At 37.7% G+C, this 19,333-nt stretch overlaps 1 protein-coding gene across 1 annotated transcript; it reads right to left on the bottom strand.

The window, feature by feature from the left end:
- Positions 1 to 8,928: 8,928 nt before the first annotated feature.
- Positions 8,929 to 11,743, bottom strand: LOC107676645 (uncharacterized). The gene is made up of 6 exons (XM_016471239.1): positions 11,639 to 11,743; positions 11,108 to 11,473; positions 10,862 to 10,978; positions 10,414 to 10,470; positions 10,187 to 10,255; positions 8,929 to 10,045 (listed from the first exon to the last, which is right to left on the bottom strand). The coding sequence occupies exons 1-6, from the start codon at positions 11,709 to 11,711 to the stop codon at positions 9,948 to 9,950; spliced, it is 780 nt and encodes a 259-aa protein (XP_016326725.1). The 5' UTR covers positions 11,712 to 11,743; the 3' UTR covers positions 8,929 to 9,947.
- Between the last annotated feature and the right edge of the window lie 7,590 nt (positions 11,744 to 19,333).

Below are 19,333 nucleotides of genomic sequence, written 5' to 3'. Positions count from 1 at the left end.
GCCTTTGATATTATTTTCATCTAAACCACTAGATGGCACAAAAACGTGGCGTAGCACTTTCCAAAACATCCGTTTTTTAAGATGCACGTGTATATTTGTCTGATCTTTGACGCGATCGCGCACAGCAGTGCAAAGTTGATTCTGTGCTTACTTGATCTAATATTTGATGTTTTTAAAAATGTTGTAGATTTAAGTAGCAAATGAGAATAGCTCAAATTAATGCATATATTTTGAGACAAAGGTCTTCTTTATGATTTTCAGTTTTGTTTAAGATCATTAAAGCAACAGTTTTTAAATAACGAAAGAATATGTAAAAGTACGGTATTTGGGATTAAAAGCGCCACTGCTGTTGGGGCTAAAGGCCCACAGTAATTAACATGATAATTAATAGATGGCTGACTTTTCCATTTGTTGACATGCATAGTTAGATTCAGATGGTAAATATAATATATTATGTTGGTTGTCCATATTAGAGATAATCACCATGTTTAGAATGAAACCATCATATTTTAAAACATGATATTAATCATATATAATAATAAAATATAATTTGCTGTTACTACTGTAAATATATATTCAATTATTATTGGATCTCCTTCAATACGTTCAGAATCTTTACTTATTAAAATGAGTTTTGTTTCTGTATTTTAAAATATATTTTTATATTAACATATTTTAATGACAGCATATTTATTGAACAAAAATGTATTATTTCATTTTTCAAAATAAGCAGAAAATAGTACAAACTTTGCTAAAGTGATTGTTTTGAACAAGTATTAACTTAGACATTATTTTAAAAAACATTATTTTAGCTGAAGTATTTATATCAATACCGTGTGCCTTTTACCCCGTGTGTAAAATGCCCCTCTTGCCACCTCATACATTTATACGATTTTCAAACAAAATAAACAACTTGAATGATTTATTTTCTCACAAAATATGTTGCTCCATTAATGTTCAATACAACGTATATATTTGTTCTGCAATTATACATTTTAGGCGCAGTGAATAGCACATTTTTTCGGGCCTTTAGCCCCGTTGTACCCTCTCTCTCGCTCTATATATATATATACAGTATATTCTAACCAACCACAGGTCGAGAGCAGTAGTTCCTACCACGTAAGTGTGCGATGCTGTTTGCGAATGTTCATTTGATATGATTTTCGGGAAACACTGAATCGTTGAACTATGTTTGTAATGATGGAACTTGTGACCACAGTTGGCTAACAATGCTTTTAGGCAACATACCCAATTTAGCATTAAATACTCCTTGCTGTACTAGTCATAATTTAGTTTTGACTAGTCAAAATTCCAATTCCAGATATCTATTCTGCAATTTTGACTCGTCGTAATTGGAATTAAGATATCTACAATGTGATTATGACTAGTCATTATATGCATTGAAGATATCTACAATGTTATTTTGACTAGTCATAATATACATTCGAGATATCTACAATGCTATTACGACTAGTCGTATTGTTCCATTGACTTCCATTGGAAAATATTTTCGGATATCTAAAAAAGAGTTTTGAGTAGTAGAAATTGTAATTAAAGATATCTATAGTTGATTTTGTACTAGGCATAATTCTAATTAGAGATATCTCAAATTACAATTCTACTAGTGATAATTAAATTAGAGATATCTCTAACTGAATTACCACTAGTAAAAATTATAATTCAAGATATCTCTAACTGGTGTTTGACTAGTCATAATTATATTGCAGATATATTTAATTCATGATTTCTTAAAGATATCCAAAATACATTTGTAGATATCTGAAAGTAATTTATTACTAGTCAAATTACAGCTGTAGATATCTTGAATTGGAATTCTTCCTAGTCAAAACTCATTTAAAGATATCTGCAATTTAATGATGGATATCTCAATCTGAGTTTTGACTAGGAAGATCTTTCTTTGGAGATATCTGCATTTAGCTTTGTGACTAGGAAGAATTTCAATGTAGATATCTTGAATAAACATTCTGCCTAGTCAAAAAAAAAAAAAAGAAGATATCTTAATAGTGTATTCAAATCTTTGCTAATCCCCGCCTTTTCTTTCTTGCCAACCGATAGGCATATGTCATTTCAAAACACACCGGTCTTCAGGAGCGCGCCAAAGAAGTCTGACGACGCTCAGACTCTGGATTGATATTTTCAGGTAAGAAAATTACTGTAAAAATAATTGTGTACGTTATTAACACTTGGATTATAACTGTATTATTTGCTAACGCAAATCATGGGCCTGTTTTGCGTTAATGTCAATGAACTCCCAGGTTGTCTGAGAGGTAATATTAGGCCTACCTATATTTGTCAGAATGCTAGCTTTTTGTTTTGCTGCTGGATTAACTCATTATCCTAGCCCGAAGTAATTTACAAACATTTTTGCTGTTGTTTTGCTTTTTTTCATAATTGCTGTTGTAAGAATGATGTAGTTATATAACTTATAAGATCAAATTAATATATCAGGAAGTGACTGGTTTTCTAATGTAATTGTAGGTTATGAATTAATGTTCATCCATCATTTTTCATGTACATTGCATGAAAAATTGTTGTTAATACAGTTGTTAGGCTTCCGTTCTTTTCATTAAGCCATTAAAAGTAATTGGAAATGTCTTTAAAGGTTCTGAGTGCAAGTAGCAATGTAAATTGGATATTTTATGTGACATGAAAACATGAACAAGAAACAAAACCCAAACCCCACATTACATATACTGTTATTTTGTTAAGATTTTATAACGCATGTAATGTTTCTCAGTTTTCTCTCAGCCAACAAGACAGCTTACCATGTCATCAGAGCAAGAACCTCCGTCAGCGATATTTGACAGAGTTTTCAATACAATTTCAAGAGCCAGACGAGAGCTTTCAAATAACAATAATAATGACCTACTTTCTTCAACTAGACGCCTTTTCCGGCGTCAGGTGCATCAACTTCGCAGTAAGTTGGGGTGTGCTATGTTAGTATTAGCATAATTAACAGTGACTATGATATTAGCTAACTACCAGTGCTCATGATTTTAGTTAACTGTGTACTTCTGTATGTATGCCAGGAACACCCTGGAGGCAGGAAAATGCTGTCTGACAGACCCACCTTTTCCTCCTCCCTGGCCCAGATATTGAGGTTTTACCCTGTACAACAGAGCTTGAACGGTTTGCAAACTTGGGTTTAGGTAAATGTATAGTTGATACATAAGGATGTCAAAGATAAAACAGGGTTTTTTCCTGGGCTAAAAAGAGCTACTGGGCTAGCAATTCCAAAATATAAGGAAAGAAACCATTTGTAATAATAATTTATTTTGTATATTCATGAAATAAAAAATAATCACTGTTGGGACAATGGCATTATAATCACAAAATCTGTTTATTACTTCAATTCAGCGTGAGGTACACAAAGGCATTGTGTTCATGCACTCAACAGATATGTCCGTGAATGTCTACAAATCTTAATGCGGCATTTGAAACCAGTCAGCTATTAAAAAGGACAATGATTAATATTGATAAATATTTTGAATGCAGGAAAAACTCATAAAGGTTATGTAAAATGCAGCAAATGTTTTTATTGTTGATAGTGATCTGCATTTTACATAACCTCAGGTATTGCATACAGTGTATGATCAATTGATGAGCTCTGTTTTTTTGTTTTATGTTGTTAATATGTACATTCAATTTTGTAGGTAGACCAGTGCAGGAAACATCTGGGACAGGAACCCAAAGATCAAAAATTCCACTAAATTGGACTCTGTCTGAATTAAATAACTTTGTCTGCCAGTGCTACCCAAATGTGAGTTTGAACTTGATAGGTTTCCATTTGGCAAGAGCAGGCAAAGGACGCAAGATCCAAAAAGTTCATGTAAATTCTATGAGGGATTTAAAAAAAGCAGTTGGCAAAAGCAGACTCTATACTGTCCCACGAGCTGAAGTTTTGCAGTAATGACTTTGCAAAACAAAGGCACAATATTCAAATGAAAGAGCCATTTCTTCATGATATGACAAGTAGAATTGGCTTTTAATTTAACCTTAATGTAAATTTAAAAGGTTCAATTTTAGTTCATATTCTTTGCTTTCAGTTAAATCTTACTGTGATGTTTCTGCACAGCGCACAAGTTTATGTTGGGTGACAGTACAAATAAATTTACAGTGCAGTGAGCCAACGTATTCTTTGTTATTGTTACACACTGAGTTTGAGAGTTTTTGTCTACTCCCAGGGAATGACACCATCCCCTGCCATGTACCAGAACTCATACCAACTATCCTACTCTGCTGCAGCACTGGATGAAACCTCATTGGATGCAGAGACTGCAGAATCTGTAAATTTGGATGTGAGTGACGTTAGTTTAGACGTTGTGGAGAAGTATTTAAGTTGTGTCAGTTGTAACCAGTAATGATTTGTGACTTGTGGTTTTACTTTATTCCCTTTAGGAATGGCGAGCAGTACGTTCCCAGCAAGACGAAGAATATAATGCTTCCTTGTTGGCAGACCAAGAAAAGGTAATTTAAAAAAAAATCCTTCTATGCTTGCCAAGTTTAATTTGAGGAAAAACAAAAATGAGTCTTAAAAATATTTTGGTATTTACAGGACAGGAGGAGGCACTGCTATGAGGTTTTGGAAGAAAGGCGGACAAAAGTTGGTGCTGCCACTACATTTTTTTTTTTAATTTAAAGTGTTTTTCTAGTGTGTATGCAGTGTTTGAGTTTTTGCCCTGACAGCATCATTTACTGGTTAAAAATTTTAAGGATTGATTAAATGTTATTATTAAAAGGTTTGGGTATAGGGTTATTTCTGCCCTGTAATGGCACCAATGAGCACAGGTCAGGGAGACCTTGATACTGCTCCGTTGGGCGCTTGAAGAATTAGAACTTAAACACACTTGTCAGACACATGCTTAATTGAGAACTGATAGCATAGGCCATATTGAAATAATAACAAAAAAGATATAAATTGTTGTGCTAAAACACCTTGTCACCTATGAAGTCAGAGGCCACACTGACAGGTGGTTGAGCATTATTAGGGTTTGTTTATACATGTTATTGCCTGCCTGTCAACAGCTGGACAGTTTTTCAAAATGAGAATCATTTGAAATTGAGAAATGTATATTTGTAACCTAGCCTTAGTGATTAAATCATGATTTTTTTTCATTGTTGTATTTTTGTCCTTTTCATTTCAGGAAATACATTGTGACCCGGTAAACTTTACCCAGCCTTCAGAAGCTCCTCCCTTTGCTCAGTCTTCAATGGCTCTGTCCTCAGTCCAGGCCCCAGTTGCTCCGCCCTCTGCCCAGCCTCTAGTGGCTCTGCCCTCTGTCCAACCTCTAATGGCTCTGCCCTCTGTCCAGCCTCTAGTGGCTCCGCCCTCTGTCCTCCCTCTAATGGCTCCGCCCTCTGCCAAGCTTCTAGTGGCTCCGCCCTCTTCCCAGCCTGTTTGGATTGGTAAAGGTCTATGATTTCAGGACTGTGTGCATCACAGGGGGATTGTTGGCAATCAACATCCCCCTGTGATGTTGTTTTTTACATTAGAAAAAAAAAGGATGACAGGGTGACAAAGGATGATTTTTTACCTGTCCGCTTATGATCAGATCACTTGAATCCAAATACTAAACATTAAGCCTGTGATGACTGGGGGAATTTTTTTAACTTTTAAAAACATGAATAATTGTTCTATAGGAATTTCTGATATGAAGGTTTCTTCTTTGTTTTACTTTAGCTTTGCAGACTAGGTTATACACAGTGATTGGGAAGATGATTGCTGTGTGTGTTGTCCATGGAGGAGTTGGCCCACATTTCTTCTCTGAAAGGCTTTTTCAGCAGATCTGTGGGTTGCCAACATCCCCTGCCTCGTTGGATGAGGTTGGAGATCATACATTGAGGGAGCAACTAATCAAGGTGAGGAGATGCTTAAGAATTGAAATAAGTTAACCAGTTAATACATATTTTAAGAGAAGAACCCCCCCCGCCTGAACTAGTTTAAATCTAGACTAGAACAGTTGAGACAAAAAAAGAGCAATTAGTCATGGTTTACACAGACATAATGGATTCAGTTCCCATCCTTGAGAGCATTCCCTCTGTCCATATTTGTGTTGGTGTTTTATTATTTTCTGTGCGCAAAGCATAGTGATTCCATGCCTCTTTGAAGTGCTGAAGTCTACTTTGTATATGTGGAAGAAAAACTACGTGGAGTGAAAGTTTGTGAATGTCATTCCAAAAGTTCAGAATCCTCAAGACTGTAGAACATGCTATAGATTGGTTGCAATACGTGTAAAAATACGTCCCTCCACAAACGCTCAATTCTTTGGTTGTGGACCGATTCACCGGTGATGTGACTCCGGCGCTGAAGTCCTAGTACAAGGTTCATGAAGAAGACCACTTGTAAGTTCTCACCTCCATGCATGAAAGCATATATACCCCCACTTTATTAGTATTTAAATAGTATATATTTACGTTGAACTTTATTCTTGAACAGAAGGCGCTGTATTAAGCAGTATATAAAAAGTGTTTCTGTTGCTCATGAAAACGTTTCTGAAACGTCTGTGTATTTGACAAATATTGCATTTAATTCACTTCATCTGTGATAGAGTATGCAAACACCGCGCGAGCGTCACTGACGGGAGCAGAAAGTGTCCGGCTTGACAGCTCCGTTTTCAAGCATCAATCAAGATGGCGGAGAAAACTCTAATTGACTGCCGTAACCACGGACACAAAAGTTATACCACAATTCATGCACAGTCATGTCAACCAGATCATCGTGTCATGTGTGCTAAAGTTTTTGTTTTTGGAGAATCATAATATCTCTTATCTGTTGTATTTGAGCAGGACAGGGATGCACTTTGGTGACACATAAAACAAATTCCCAACATTATGTCTTTCCATCATTTCCATCATGTTTGATGTGCTTGCAGATCACAAGCATTTCCTAATTTCACTTCAGAATTTTTTGTTATACCTAATCTTTTGTTATATTTTTTATACTGTCATCATTTGTAAAGTATATATATATATTTACTTTCCTTTACCTTTACCAAATTTACCTGTATTTACTTTGTTTTCATCTTTGGCGACTTTTTGTGAAAATGGAGACTTTTGAGGGTGGTTCTAGAGATTTTCTGAGGGAGGGGTTTGGCAACACTGCCCCAGAGCATGAGCACGAGTACGAGCACGCCCATGGACGTGTTTCATTCATTTCATTCGGGTTACTGAAGTCGTCGGCAGCGCTGCACAGAATTTGCTCGAGAAGCATTTGTCGTTTTGTTTCTAGATCACGAAAATCAACAATGCCACCAAAGAAGTGTGTTTTTGGTTGTGAGGGAAAGATAGCTCTGTTAAGCTTCCCAAAGAACCCAGCCGTAAGGGAAGTGATGTAGCTTGTTCCTCTGGGGCAGCAAGTGTCTTTGTTTGTTCCCGGCATTTCGGTGACGATTGTTTTATAAACAATCGTCATAAAAACAAATCGTTCATAAAAAAAAAGCTGCGCGTGCTCGTGACTCTTTAGCTCCGCCCACGGCACGCCTCCAGCAGCTTGACTGCTTTCGGAGATAATTGTAAAGCTGTATGTCTTTTATAAATCTGAGAAAACTAAAGACTCTTCAGAGATATGAATGCAATACTACTATATAGGTACATCAGATTGGCAGAAATTATGTGTGTTATGTCCGCTTTAAGAGGTTATTTAACACAGTTTTAAAGAACATTTTCATTCATTTAAATTCTGGAAGGTTTGAACAATCTAAAGGGAAAAAAAAAAGAAATAAGAACATTCTTAAGAAGTGTTTTGGGGGAGGGGTGTGAGAGGGGAATGCAAAATATTCTTTGTATATTCTATTCAAAATATATATTCAGTATGACCGTAAGTATAAGCGTTCTAGAGCACTTAGTTCCGGTTAGTTCTAGTCAGTCAGCTGTAGCGCAGAATGAGAATTTGCTTCAACTTTAAAGAGATTAAGAAGTTATTGACATTTATGGCTAGGTCGTGACTAGACCATGCGTCATGCTGTGTAGAAAGCGATCAGAAAGACATTGGTGCCCTCAAGGAGGAAGTCGTGGGAAACCAAATTTAGATAGGCTACATTACATTCACTATCTAATCTTCTAAACATACTCTATGCCCATATTGTATATATCTGTGTAATTTAAAAGCTGGGTCTGTTTTTGTCCATATCAAAACATGACTTAGTGTCAGAATAGTGTACCATATTGTAGCTAAATAAGGCATCTAGGTTTTATAGTGATATCAAGATCAAATCTCTGGAGAATCCTGTGTGGTTTATAAAAGACAGACTACCTGTAAATATTCCTAGGCCTTCTGATTTGTCTGGGGCACCTGTTTTAGCTGGGTGTTTATCTGGGAGGATTTGAACAAGCAGGTGAAATCTTGAGCCTCTTGCCAGGTCTTACAGATTTGTAAAGTGTAAACCACAGCAGTCCATCACAGCACACATGCATAATCACATTTCTGACAACACTTCACCACAACTTCAGAACCAACCCAAAGAGGATACCTGATTCCAGATTCTAGATGATCTAACTTTTCTGCTAGTGCACGCTAGTTTCCTTCCAAATATTGTGGTGTTTTTAGATTAGCACCATTCTGTCAGTGATGATATGTTTTAGATCAAATAAACTGCCACAAGTTAAATACTGCCTGTTCAAAATTAAGCTCAAAGTCAGCACTTAATGTGCAGAGAGCTCCAGTATAACTATGACAATACTGGAGTCATATACAGCTGAATTATTGAACAATTGTTTTTCAAGTCAGGTCTACTGTAAATCTAATGTACTTACAAAATGAAACATGTCATTGAGCTTAATCTCATCCTTACAACTAGACAGAATAATTTTTTTTATGTCAGGCAGTATGCTCACAAGACAGTCTGCAAATACAGTTTTGCCTTATGTTAATTAATATGAAGAAACTGTGATGAAACTTTTACAGGCAGTTTTGAAAGCTGTTTTTAATTAGGAATTAAAAAAAGAAGCATCAGTAGTGAGAAAACATTTTCATACAAGACTTGCACAACCGAATATTTACTATGCGACAAAACAGAAGCTGTGGCTTTTTGTGAAGACGTTCATGGATATGGGGATTTCCACTCTGGTTTCCTGTAAGCATCTTGGCCTGGAGTGGCTTTATACTAACTCAAATCCATAACATGCTTCTTTACCAGATAGACAGTTACTGCTCCTACACCAGTTTTATCGTGCCTTACTGTTGCATGTGTGGTCCTGTCACATTGTCTGCAAAGACTTCAGTGGTTTAGGTGATAAAGTAGCTGAGTTCAGTTTCACACCATCCATCCACAGTTACAACTCACAGCCTCATGCAACTGAGCCAAGAGTATGACTTTCAAATAAATATAAAAGGTAAAGACAAAGCCAATATACATTCTAGATAAACATTAGACTCTTTCCACAATTAGGGTCGATTCACTCATTTCTCATAAATTAATACATTTTTGGTTTAGATTTTCTTTTCTTTCTTTTTTAAGAGGAAAAGGGTATGAATTAGCTTACTTTGGTTTCCCTGGTGCTTTAGAAAAGGTCCAAATGAGGTTACTTCTTTGGTCTTCATCTACATATTACATTTTTGGTCATTTAGTTAAATTAGTTTAAAATTAAAAATAGTTCAAAATGTGATTCGTGTCTCTAATACTCTAATAAAAACAGCACAAGACAAATGTAATCTGGATTTGTGTTAACATTAACATGACAAAACTAATTTCTGCTTAAAAAAACAGAGCATAAATTAGACTGTACAAGCTACGGTGGATTGGTGCCATCACTGTTCATCTTTTCAGAGCACTTGTACAGTCATTTTTATTTGCAAGATAAGCCTATACAGCATTTCCACTCCTGTTAGATTCAATTGCTGATAAATCAAACAATACAAGACGGGAGTTCTCTAGAATCATTAGTTTTTTCTTGAGTGTTTTAATTAGGATATGTCGCTGCTCACTTGCTCATCTTCTGTCTCTTTGCTTGACAGTAGCGTAAAGGACCTTCTCTGAGCTGACAAGTTCTGATGCAGAGACATTTACAGCGTCGTTATTTAGAAGAACTGATTAGGGAGTAGATTAAAAAAAAAAAAAAACATGAGAAAAATGTCTCACGAAAGAGAGCGATTGTGTCACATGATGTACAGTATAAGCGAAACAGTTCAAAATTCTGTAATACAACATAACTGACATAATAAAATTACCTTCATTGTCATGGCAGTTGTGTGACTTAAAAACAACTGATGCATAGGTTATGTCAGCATTTGTTTCTCCTGAAAGAGCAAGGAAAATTATTAATAATGTAAGTTACTATTTAGTAATTAAAGCATTTCTTGAGATTACTCAATCACAAAATATCCAGACTCATTCTAGACCACAGCAGGCATTAGTTTATATAACAATATAGTTTATAATGAGAAGTAAGATTTACCATCCACATCATGGCAGTAGTGAGATCTGTGGTTGACTGATTCATTGACTGTTTGTCCTTAGAAAAGAGAAGATTCTTATTTTTTTACAGTTATTAACAAAACGATATGGAGATTTAAGGCACACTTTCTTACGTGTCTTGGCAGAATAACCAAAGATGTATAGTTCTGATCAGTTTCTGAAGGTTACATTGATGTATGTTGCCGTTCAGCAGTGGAATGAATACAAAAAGTTTCTGAAAGAGCAGCTCAAATAATTTTTTCATGTGCTCTTTTAAAATGCCACTTGTTTTAACAGGCTTCTCAGTTAACCATTCCAGAAAGACTTGATCACATATGTATTGATTAAAGATGACATATAATTACTTTCACCAGCATTTATAACTAGCTTAGCATATTTATTTACATTTATACTGTTTGCTTTAACATCATAGCAGTAGTCAGACTCACGTTTTGTCCATGTATAGTAAACACACACAGAGATCAGACAGGGCAGCAGAAATCCTCCTCCTCCTGCAGCTATGAGCTGCCAGTTACTGAGCAGTGAAAACTCGACAGCAGCCAGACCTGATCAAATCATAAAGATGACTGAGATATAAGCCAGCATAAATTCATCCACTTCATAACACTATATCAGGTTTCTACTGCCGATAGTCTATTAATGTCCTTGTAAAGAGGTATAATTCACATACTCACTGATTTCTATCTCTTTATAGCCCAGAGAACAGTTGAAGTCTCTGTATAGTTGACAGCGGTAGAGACCCAGATCAGAGAGCCGCACATCTCTAATCAGGATGGAGAAGTTTTCAGAGGCAGCAGCATCACGGAATCCATTAATTCTATTGTGTCTGTTATTCCAGACGCTTATCTGACCATTTACTATGATCTCTAAAATGTAGTCAACTGTTTTATTAATCTGAGTCCACACAGCACTTGAATTCATGGTCAGGTCTGATCCAAAGAGAGCTGGTTCAAAAAGGCACGGCAGCAGGACTTTAGATTGCAGTTCTGTGGTTATATAGATCTTTGTAATGAGCTTTTCTTTAATACACAAACCATGACCTGTGTGAAGAATTGGACATAGACAAGAGCTTGATGAAGTAGAAAGAAAAAAAAAATTAAATACATGATGCAATTAAAACAATATAGGTTACAGTACAGATAATAAACATAAGAAAATATATAAATAACATCATTTTCACTGAAGCATTCAGAGAATTTACTGACCTCTGCCATACACAAGACAGCAGCAGCAGCACAACATCCACACAGCAGAGAAATACAGTCCAAACAGCTTCATGGTCTCATCTGATCACTGAAGCTGCAACAGAAAAGAACAACAACACTGAGTTCAAGGCGGTGAGGTGAGAATTTGTTGAGCATGTCACTTCCTGAAAAAGTTGAAAAAAAAAGTAGACTACTTTGTAAAACCACAGTGAACAATTGGTTTATGGAAAACAATTTTCTTTCTTTCTTTCTTAATAATTTAAAACAAAGCAAACAACAAAAATACTAAGGTATAATGCTGTTCAAGAAGTTTATGCATTTTACCATGGTTTTCAATCTTCATTTCACAAAAACCACCTCATACCAGCAGTCAAACAGTGATGTTTATCTACTTCTTGCCATTGCCTTGCCATTAAAGGAACTATGATTCTGTTCTCTATACAGGAGAAAGTAAAGCTGTCTGTGTACTGCAGCTGAAGCACAGCTGGCTCATGCAGCAAGACAATGATCTGAAACCTATTAACAGGTCTCAGAATGGTTTGAAAACAAGACACATTATGTTTTGGAAACCACACTTAAACCCCACTGAAATGCAATGGCAAACCTGAAACATGCTGTTCATGCTCCAAAAGCCTACACGCCACTGAGTTGGAGTGAGCCACCGCAGCGTGAAACATGCATACATTTTTTTTTAGGAGAAAAGGGTATGAATTAGCTTACTTTGGTTTCCCTGGTGCTTTAGAAAAGGTCCAAATGAGGTTACTTCTTGGGTCTTCATCTACATATTACATTTTTGGTCATTTAGTTAAATTAGTTTAAACTTAACAATAGTTGACAAGATACAAAAAACACATCACAAGGATTTGTGTTCACATTAACATGACAAAACAAATTTCTGCTTAAAAACAGAGCATAAATTAGACTGTACAAGCTACGGTGGATTGGTGCCCTCACTGTTCATCTTTTCAGAGCACTTGTACAGTCATTTTTATTTGCAAGATAAGCCAGCATTTAAACACACATAAATAACTACTGGAAATGTTCGTTTGCAGTTATTGCTGCTAATTAGGTTGTAACCAGTTACTGGGTGATTTAAAGGAAGCAACCACACTGGAGCACTGGGTGTTAGAACTTTCTTTAATAAATACATAAAAGATGCATCCCATTTTAGTTGTTCACGTGTCAGTTTTATGCATCCATAGTTTTTGCTTGGGAAAAAAATGCAGAAAAAAAAGTCCGGGAATAAAATAAAAACCATTAAAAAATGTTAACTAAAAAACATTAATTAAAATAAATATAAAAATAAAAAAAATTCAAAATATTAATAAAAACTATAACAATATTACTGGCTAACATAACATTACAGTACCTGGCTAACACCAGTGGACCAAGTCTTTTCAATATATATATATATATATACTTGTTTGGACTTGTTTGTTCAGCACATCCCACAGATGCTTGATTGGATTGAGATCTGGGAAATTTGGAGGCCAAGTCAACACCTCAAGCTCGTTGTTGTGCTCCTCAAACCATTCCTGAACCATTTTTTGCTTTGTGGCTTGCTTTAAAAGAGGCCACAGCTACCAGGGAATCCCGTTTCCATGAAAGGGTGTACATGGTCTGCAACAATGCTTAGGTATTTGGTACGTGTCAAAGTAACATCCACATGGATGGCAGGACCCAAGTTTTCCCAGCAGAACATTGCCCAAAGCATCACACTGCCTCCGCCGGCTTGCTTTCTTCCCATAGTGCATCCTGGTGCCATGTGTTCCCCAGGTAAGCGATGCACACGCACCCGGCCATCCACGTGATGTAAAAGAAAACGTGATTCGTCAGACCAGGCCACCTTCTTCCATTGCTCCGTGGTCCAGTTCGGATGCTCACGTGCCCACTGTTGGCACTTTCGGTGGTGGACAGGGGTCAGCATGGGCACCCTTACTGGTCTGCGGCTATGCAGCCCCATACACAACAAATTGCGATGCACTGTGTATTCTGACACCTTTCCATCAGAACCAGCATTAACTTTGTGAGCAATTTGAGCTACAGTAGCACATCTGTTGGATCGGACCACACGGGCCAGCCTTCGCTCCCCACGTGCCGGTTCACCACTGTTCTTTCTTTGGACCACGTTTGATAGACACTGACCACTGCAGACCGGGAACTCCCCACAAGAGCTGCAGTTTTGGAGATGCTCTGACCCAGTCATCTAGCCATCACAATTAGGCCCTCGTCAAACTCGCTCAAATTCTTACGCTTGCCCATTTTTCCTGCTTCTAACACATCAACTTTGAGGACAAAATGTTCACTTGCTTCCTAATATATCCCAGCCACTAACAGGTACCGTGATGAAGAGATAATCAGTGTTATTCACACTATTCAGTGTATATATATATATATATATATATATATGGTTCAATTTCTTAGCTTCATAAATGCAACATAAAAATAAATGAAAATAGTTTTTAAATGGTTAAAAAAAAAATGTAGTGCTTGCATGAAACCAAAGTTAGAAAAGGGTAAAATTTATTGTTAAAAAATAAAATAAAATGTGGATCAGATCATTAGAGGCATTTGAAAATTTTGAGTATTTTTTTCTGCAATTTTGTTTCATTTGAATAGCTGGTGAAACTGAGCACATCCCACTTTAGTTGTTGTTACTTTAGCACATCACACTTATCACCACAAACGGCCTTCTGTCTGCCTCTTCTGCCACAAAACCAATTCACTGGTAACTATTGAAAGCAGAAAAACAACACTTAAGACCTAGTTCACACTGCTAGACACTGGGAACACAGATAAGTAATCAGAAGTGACCAAACTTTTTGTCTTTGTCCGATACATTTCTGTATTTCACAGTTCATTGTGATGAGCCTCACGTTGGAACAATTAACACATTAAAAATTAAGCAAACAAAATCTGCATTCTTTGCTATTCACTCAAATGATGAAAATATTGAAGAAAATTGTAATTTGAAGACAGTAAAATTAAAGCCACGTAACTTCCTGTTTTTTAGTCTGGCTATATTTTATATACCAAACTCGTATCCCTAGTATTTGTAATACTGAAATATGATATACACTGTTTGGTTTGTAGAGGCAGACAGGTAAAAATGAGAGACTTAAGTAAAAACTTCAAAGGATAATTACTTAAATATGACATAAAAATGATCAGTGTCTAACAGCAATTGCACACTTGAGTTCATCTGCTCCTGTTATTCCAGAATCTCCAGCAGGTGTTTACTGTCTGATGAGTGGGACTGCATGCTCTGGAGCAGGGGTCACCACTCAGTCCTGGAGTCCTGCAGAGTTTAGCTCCAACCCTAATTAAACACACCTGAATCACCTAATCAAGGTCTCACTAGGTATGCTTGAAACTTCCAGGCAGGTGTGTTGAGGAAAGTTGGATCTAAACTCTGCAGGACATCGGCCCTCCAGGACCAAGTTTGGTGAACCCTGCTCTGGAGGGTAACATGGTTCAGAGTATCATGAGCAGTGTTGCCAAACCCCTCCCTCAGAAAATCTCTAAAACCACCCTCAAAAGTCTCAATTTTTCACAAAAAGTCGCCAAATATGAAAACAAAGTAAATACAGGTAAAATTGGTAAAGGTAAAGGAAAGTAAATATATATATATACTTTACAAATGATGACAGTATAAAAAATATAACAAAAGATTAGGTATAACAAAAAATTCTGAAGTGAAATTAGGAAATGCTTGTGATCTGCAAGCACATCAAACATGATGGAAATGATGGAAAGACATAATGTTGGGAATTTGTTTTATGTGTCACCAAAGTGCATCCCTGTCCTGCTCAAATACAACAGATAAGAGATATTATGATTATCCAAAAACAAAAACTTTATTCATACAAACTTATTTCAGTCAACACACTCTATTACTACAAAGTAAGTGCAAAATACTGCATCCCAGCACACATGACACGATGATGCACTGTGTCTCTCTCTCAGTATCTGGTTGACATGACTGTGCATGAATTGTGGTATAACTTTTGTGTCCGTGGTTAAAACAAGATGTTCATGCACTGAGTAGTTGGTGCCCTAATGTAATCAGAAGAACACTGAGAAGATCAAAGGTCTGGACTCTCAGGTGGTTTTGCCTGGGCATGAGCGTGGGTTTGCTCTGTTGAGAAATGCTTGCGAGCGTTCTCTCCCAGTGTGTTTCAGTGACATAGAGTGATTATGGGGAATGTTCCTTCCTGTGTTATGCCGGATGGGTTTAGGAGTGGGCTGCCTCCCCTGCCTCCTTGAGGTTTTTAAGTATAGTGGTCTCTGAGCCCCTTGCCTAGACTGTGCTGTCTGCCCTGTTTGGATATTGTATATAGTATATATATTTTTTTTGTTTTGTTTTGTTTTGTTTTTTCTCTTAAAATTCTTTGATTTTTATATATTTAAAAAAAAAATCCCCCTCATAGCATATCTATATAGTATAAAGCAGGGCTGTCAAACTCAGTTCCTGGAGGGCCACAGCCCTGCACAGTTTAGATGCAACCCTAATTAAACCCTAATAGAGCCAGCTAATCAAGTCATTAAGGCTTATTTGAAAACTACATGGTATAAGCAGAACTCTGAAGGGCTGCGGCCCTCCAAGAACTGAGTTTGACATCCCTGGTATAAAGTAAATGTGTGCTTACCTCATCTAAAACAGGCAAAGAACATCTTCATTGGGATCATTCTTCTCCTCATATGATGCCAGTGTCCCAACCTTCTCGATTACATCATGTGGAAGTCTGTAATCCCAACAAGATTTGCCACAAGCCAAAAGTCCATATCTTATGTGAAGAATGGAGTTCACAGTTCCGAGAGATAGAGGATTCCGGAGTTTGTTTTTTTTACAACGTTTAACTGACTGAAGACTCTCTCCACGTCTGCATTACTGTATGGGAGTGCCAGCATTGTCAGAGCTAGGTTACACAGCTCTTTAAAAGGACTGTCACCTGCTGCGTCTCTGTACATGTGCACTTCAGTCGACAGTTTCTCCGTATTGTCCACATTTTGCCAGTGTACATAGGGCAGATTTTGCCATTGTCTCTCAATTTTCCCAATTTCTTCTGCAGAGGTCACAAATGCTTCAGCCAGCTCAACAATTGAAGGTTTTGAGGGAGTCAGAGCATGACAAGCTGATATGTGTTGACTTTCTTTAATATCGCAAAATTCTCCGGTAAGCTGTGTTTTATTTCTTCAAGAAGGAGAATGGTAAATTTTGTGCAGCGCTCTTTGATTGCAGTTTCTGCTGCTTCTGGCACCGTCTCTTCTCTCATTGCTCTTTCAACCTCGTATCCAAGTCGTGGATGAAAATCCAGGTATGGTGTAATGTCCTCTGTTAAAAAGTCCACATTTGTGTCGGGAGATGTCACACTCCGGCCAAGTGAACTAACAAGACGTTCAAGTCCATCGTTCAGCAGAGTCGGGTCAGCTGTTTTAGCCTGAAAAGTTTTGTTCACCGCTTGTACTTCTAATAGCGATTTCCTGATTTATAGCATAAATGGCCTGCTCTGGGGGTCACTGTAGAGACGGTAGAGTTCCTCTGGCATAAAACAGCGTTCCGTTTCCCGTACTACTCCAAAGAGCATTTTTAATTCCAGCCACTGTTCTAGTATTCTCCGCACAGCAGGTTCCACGCATATCCATTTTGTTGCACATGACTTTACTATTTTGAGTGGCTCTTCACCACCATTAATTGCAGCATACACAGCTTTGTATGTAATTTGCCTTGAGGCACTGCGAGCAAACCAATTATATGTCTCTCTGACTAAGAAATCCAGAAACTTCGGCAATGTCTTCTCGTAAGCACGAGAAACAGCTAGAACTAGACTGTGACAAACGCAACGCACTAAAGTTGAGGAATTTCTTTCTTCAATTTTGCATACACGCCATTATTTATTCCGGTGTTGTGCCGAATTCTGCACCCCTGCCAGATTATGCACCCCCTTGTTGAAGTCGCTAACTGATTGCCTAATCCCAACCCCACCCCTAATCATAACCCCTCCACCACACCTACTCCTAAACCTACCAATACTAGGGGGTGCATAATCTGGCAGGGTGCAAATTTCGGCACTACACCATAGACTGTAAAAAAACATGGACGTAGTGTCTGTGACGTCACCCGTTGAATTCTGAAGAGCTTTTTTGAAGCCCAAAGTGGGCGGAGCCGGTCGTCGCCATCTTGGCAGCGCGTCACTCCCGGATAATCGAAAATGGGCAAAGAGGCGGGACGTGGGTGGCGCTGAGGTGCTCAAAGTGTTCACTGCACAGACGAGAAGCCTTTTTAGGAGTCCAATTCTGTCGTTTCACGTTGAGCATCCACTGGTCTAGTCTGAGAGGGTCTGGATCACCTAGAGGAAAACTTTACACTGGCAAATAGATAGTTACCTTGCATTAAGACAGTGTTTTTCAAAGACCAAACTCTGAAAACACGTTATTAACAAATCATACTTATGTGCAGACAAGCAGATGAGTCCAGGATAAGAACGCAACGCGCGTTTAGCGTTTTCCTCCCATAGAAAACCGTTATAAGGTCCGGTGTTGTGCCGAATTCTGCACCCCTGCCAGATTATGCACCCCCTTGTTGAAGTCGCTAACTGATTGCCTAATCCCAACCCCACCCCTAATCATAACCCCTCCACCACACCTACTCCTAAACCTACCAATACTAGGGGGTGCATAATCTGGCAGGGTGCAAATTTCGGCACTACACCATAGACTGTAAAAAAACATGGACGTAGTGTCTGTGACGTCACCCGTTGAATTCTGAAGAGCTTTTTTGAAGCCCAAAGTGGGCGGAGCCGGTCGTCGCCATCTTGGCAGCGCGTCACTCCCGGATAATCGAAAATGGGCAAAGAGGCGGGACGTGGGTGGCGCTGAGGTGCTCAAAGTGTTCACTGCACAGACGAGAAGCCTTTTTAGGAGTCCAATTCTGTCGTTTCACGTTGAGCATCCACTGGTCTAGTCTGAGAGGGTCTGGATCACCTAGAGGAAAACTTTACACTGGCAAATAGATAGTTACCTTGCATTAAGACAGTGTTTTTCAAAGACCAAACTCTGAAAACACGTTATTAACAAATCATACTTATGTGCAGACAAGCAGATGAGTCCAGGATAAGAACGCAACGCGCGTTTAGCGTTTTCCTCCCATAGAAAACCGTTATAAGGAAAACGCTTACATGGCTTAATGCATTAAAACAGTGCTTGTCTGTACATAGTATGATTTATTAATCATGTTCTCACTGAGTTTCGTCTTTTAAAAACAGTTTTAATCGGTTTTAATTCATTAAGCCACGTTAAGAGTTTTTCTTATAGCCTAACGGTTTTCTATGGGAGGAAAACGCTTAACGAGTAACGTTAATTACAGGCCTAACGTTACAGCTAATCACAGTCTGTCGGATTCTGGAGTGTAGCAGAGTTTTGAATAAAATTATAAAGAATAAATAAATAGATAAAATTACATTACAATATCACTCACCGGAAAAAATGGATCCCAGACTTGGACGGTCTGTTAGTACAATTAACCATTTATTGGACATTTTATTTGATAATTTTAAGAAATAATCACGAAAATAACCCATAGACTGAATAAAACAAAAGCAGAAACAGGGCAGAGATGCCAAGTCAGCGGCTGATAGAGACAGCAGCGTCAATCCACCTGTCACTCAAGTGGCCACGCCCTTAATTATGCAGAAT

The sequence above is a fragment of the Sinocyclocheilus anshuiensis genome, unplaced genomic scaffold (assembly GCF_001515605.1).
Source record: "Sinocyclocheilus anshuiensis isolate Anshui unplaced genomic scaffold, SAMN03320099.WGS_v1.1 scaffold344, whole genome shotgun sequence".
NCBI lineage: Eukaryota > Metazoa > Chordata > Actinopteri > Cypriniformes > Cyprinidae > Sinocyclocheilus > Sinocyclocheilus anshuiensis.
This window is presented reverse-complemented; position numbering and strand designations above follow the sequence as displayed.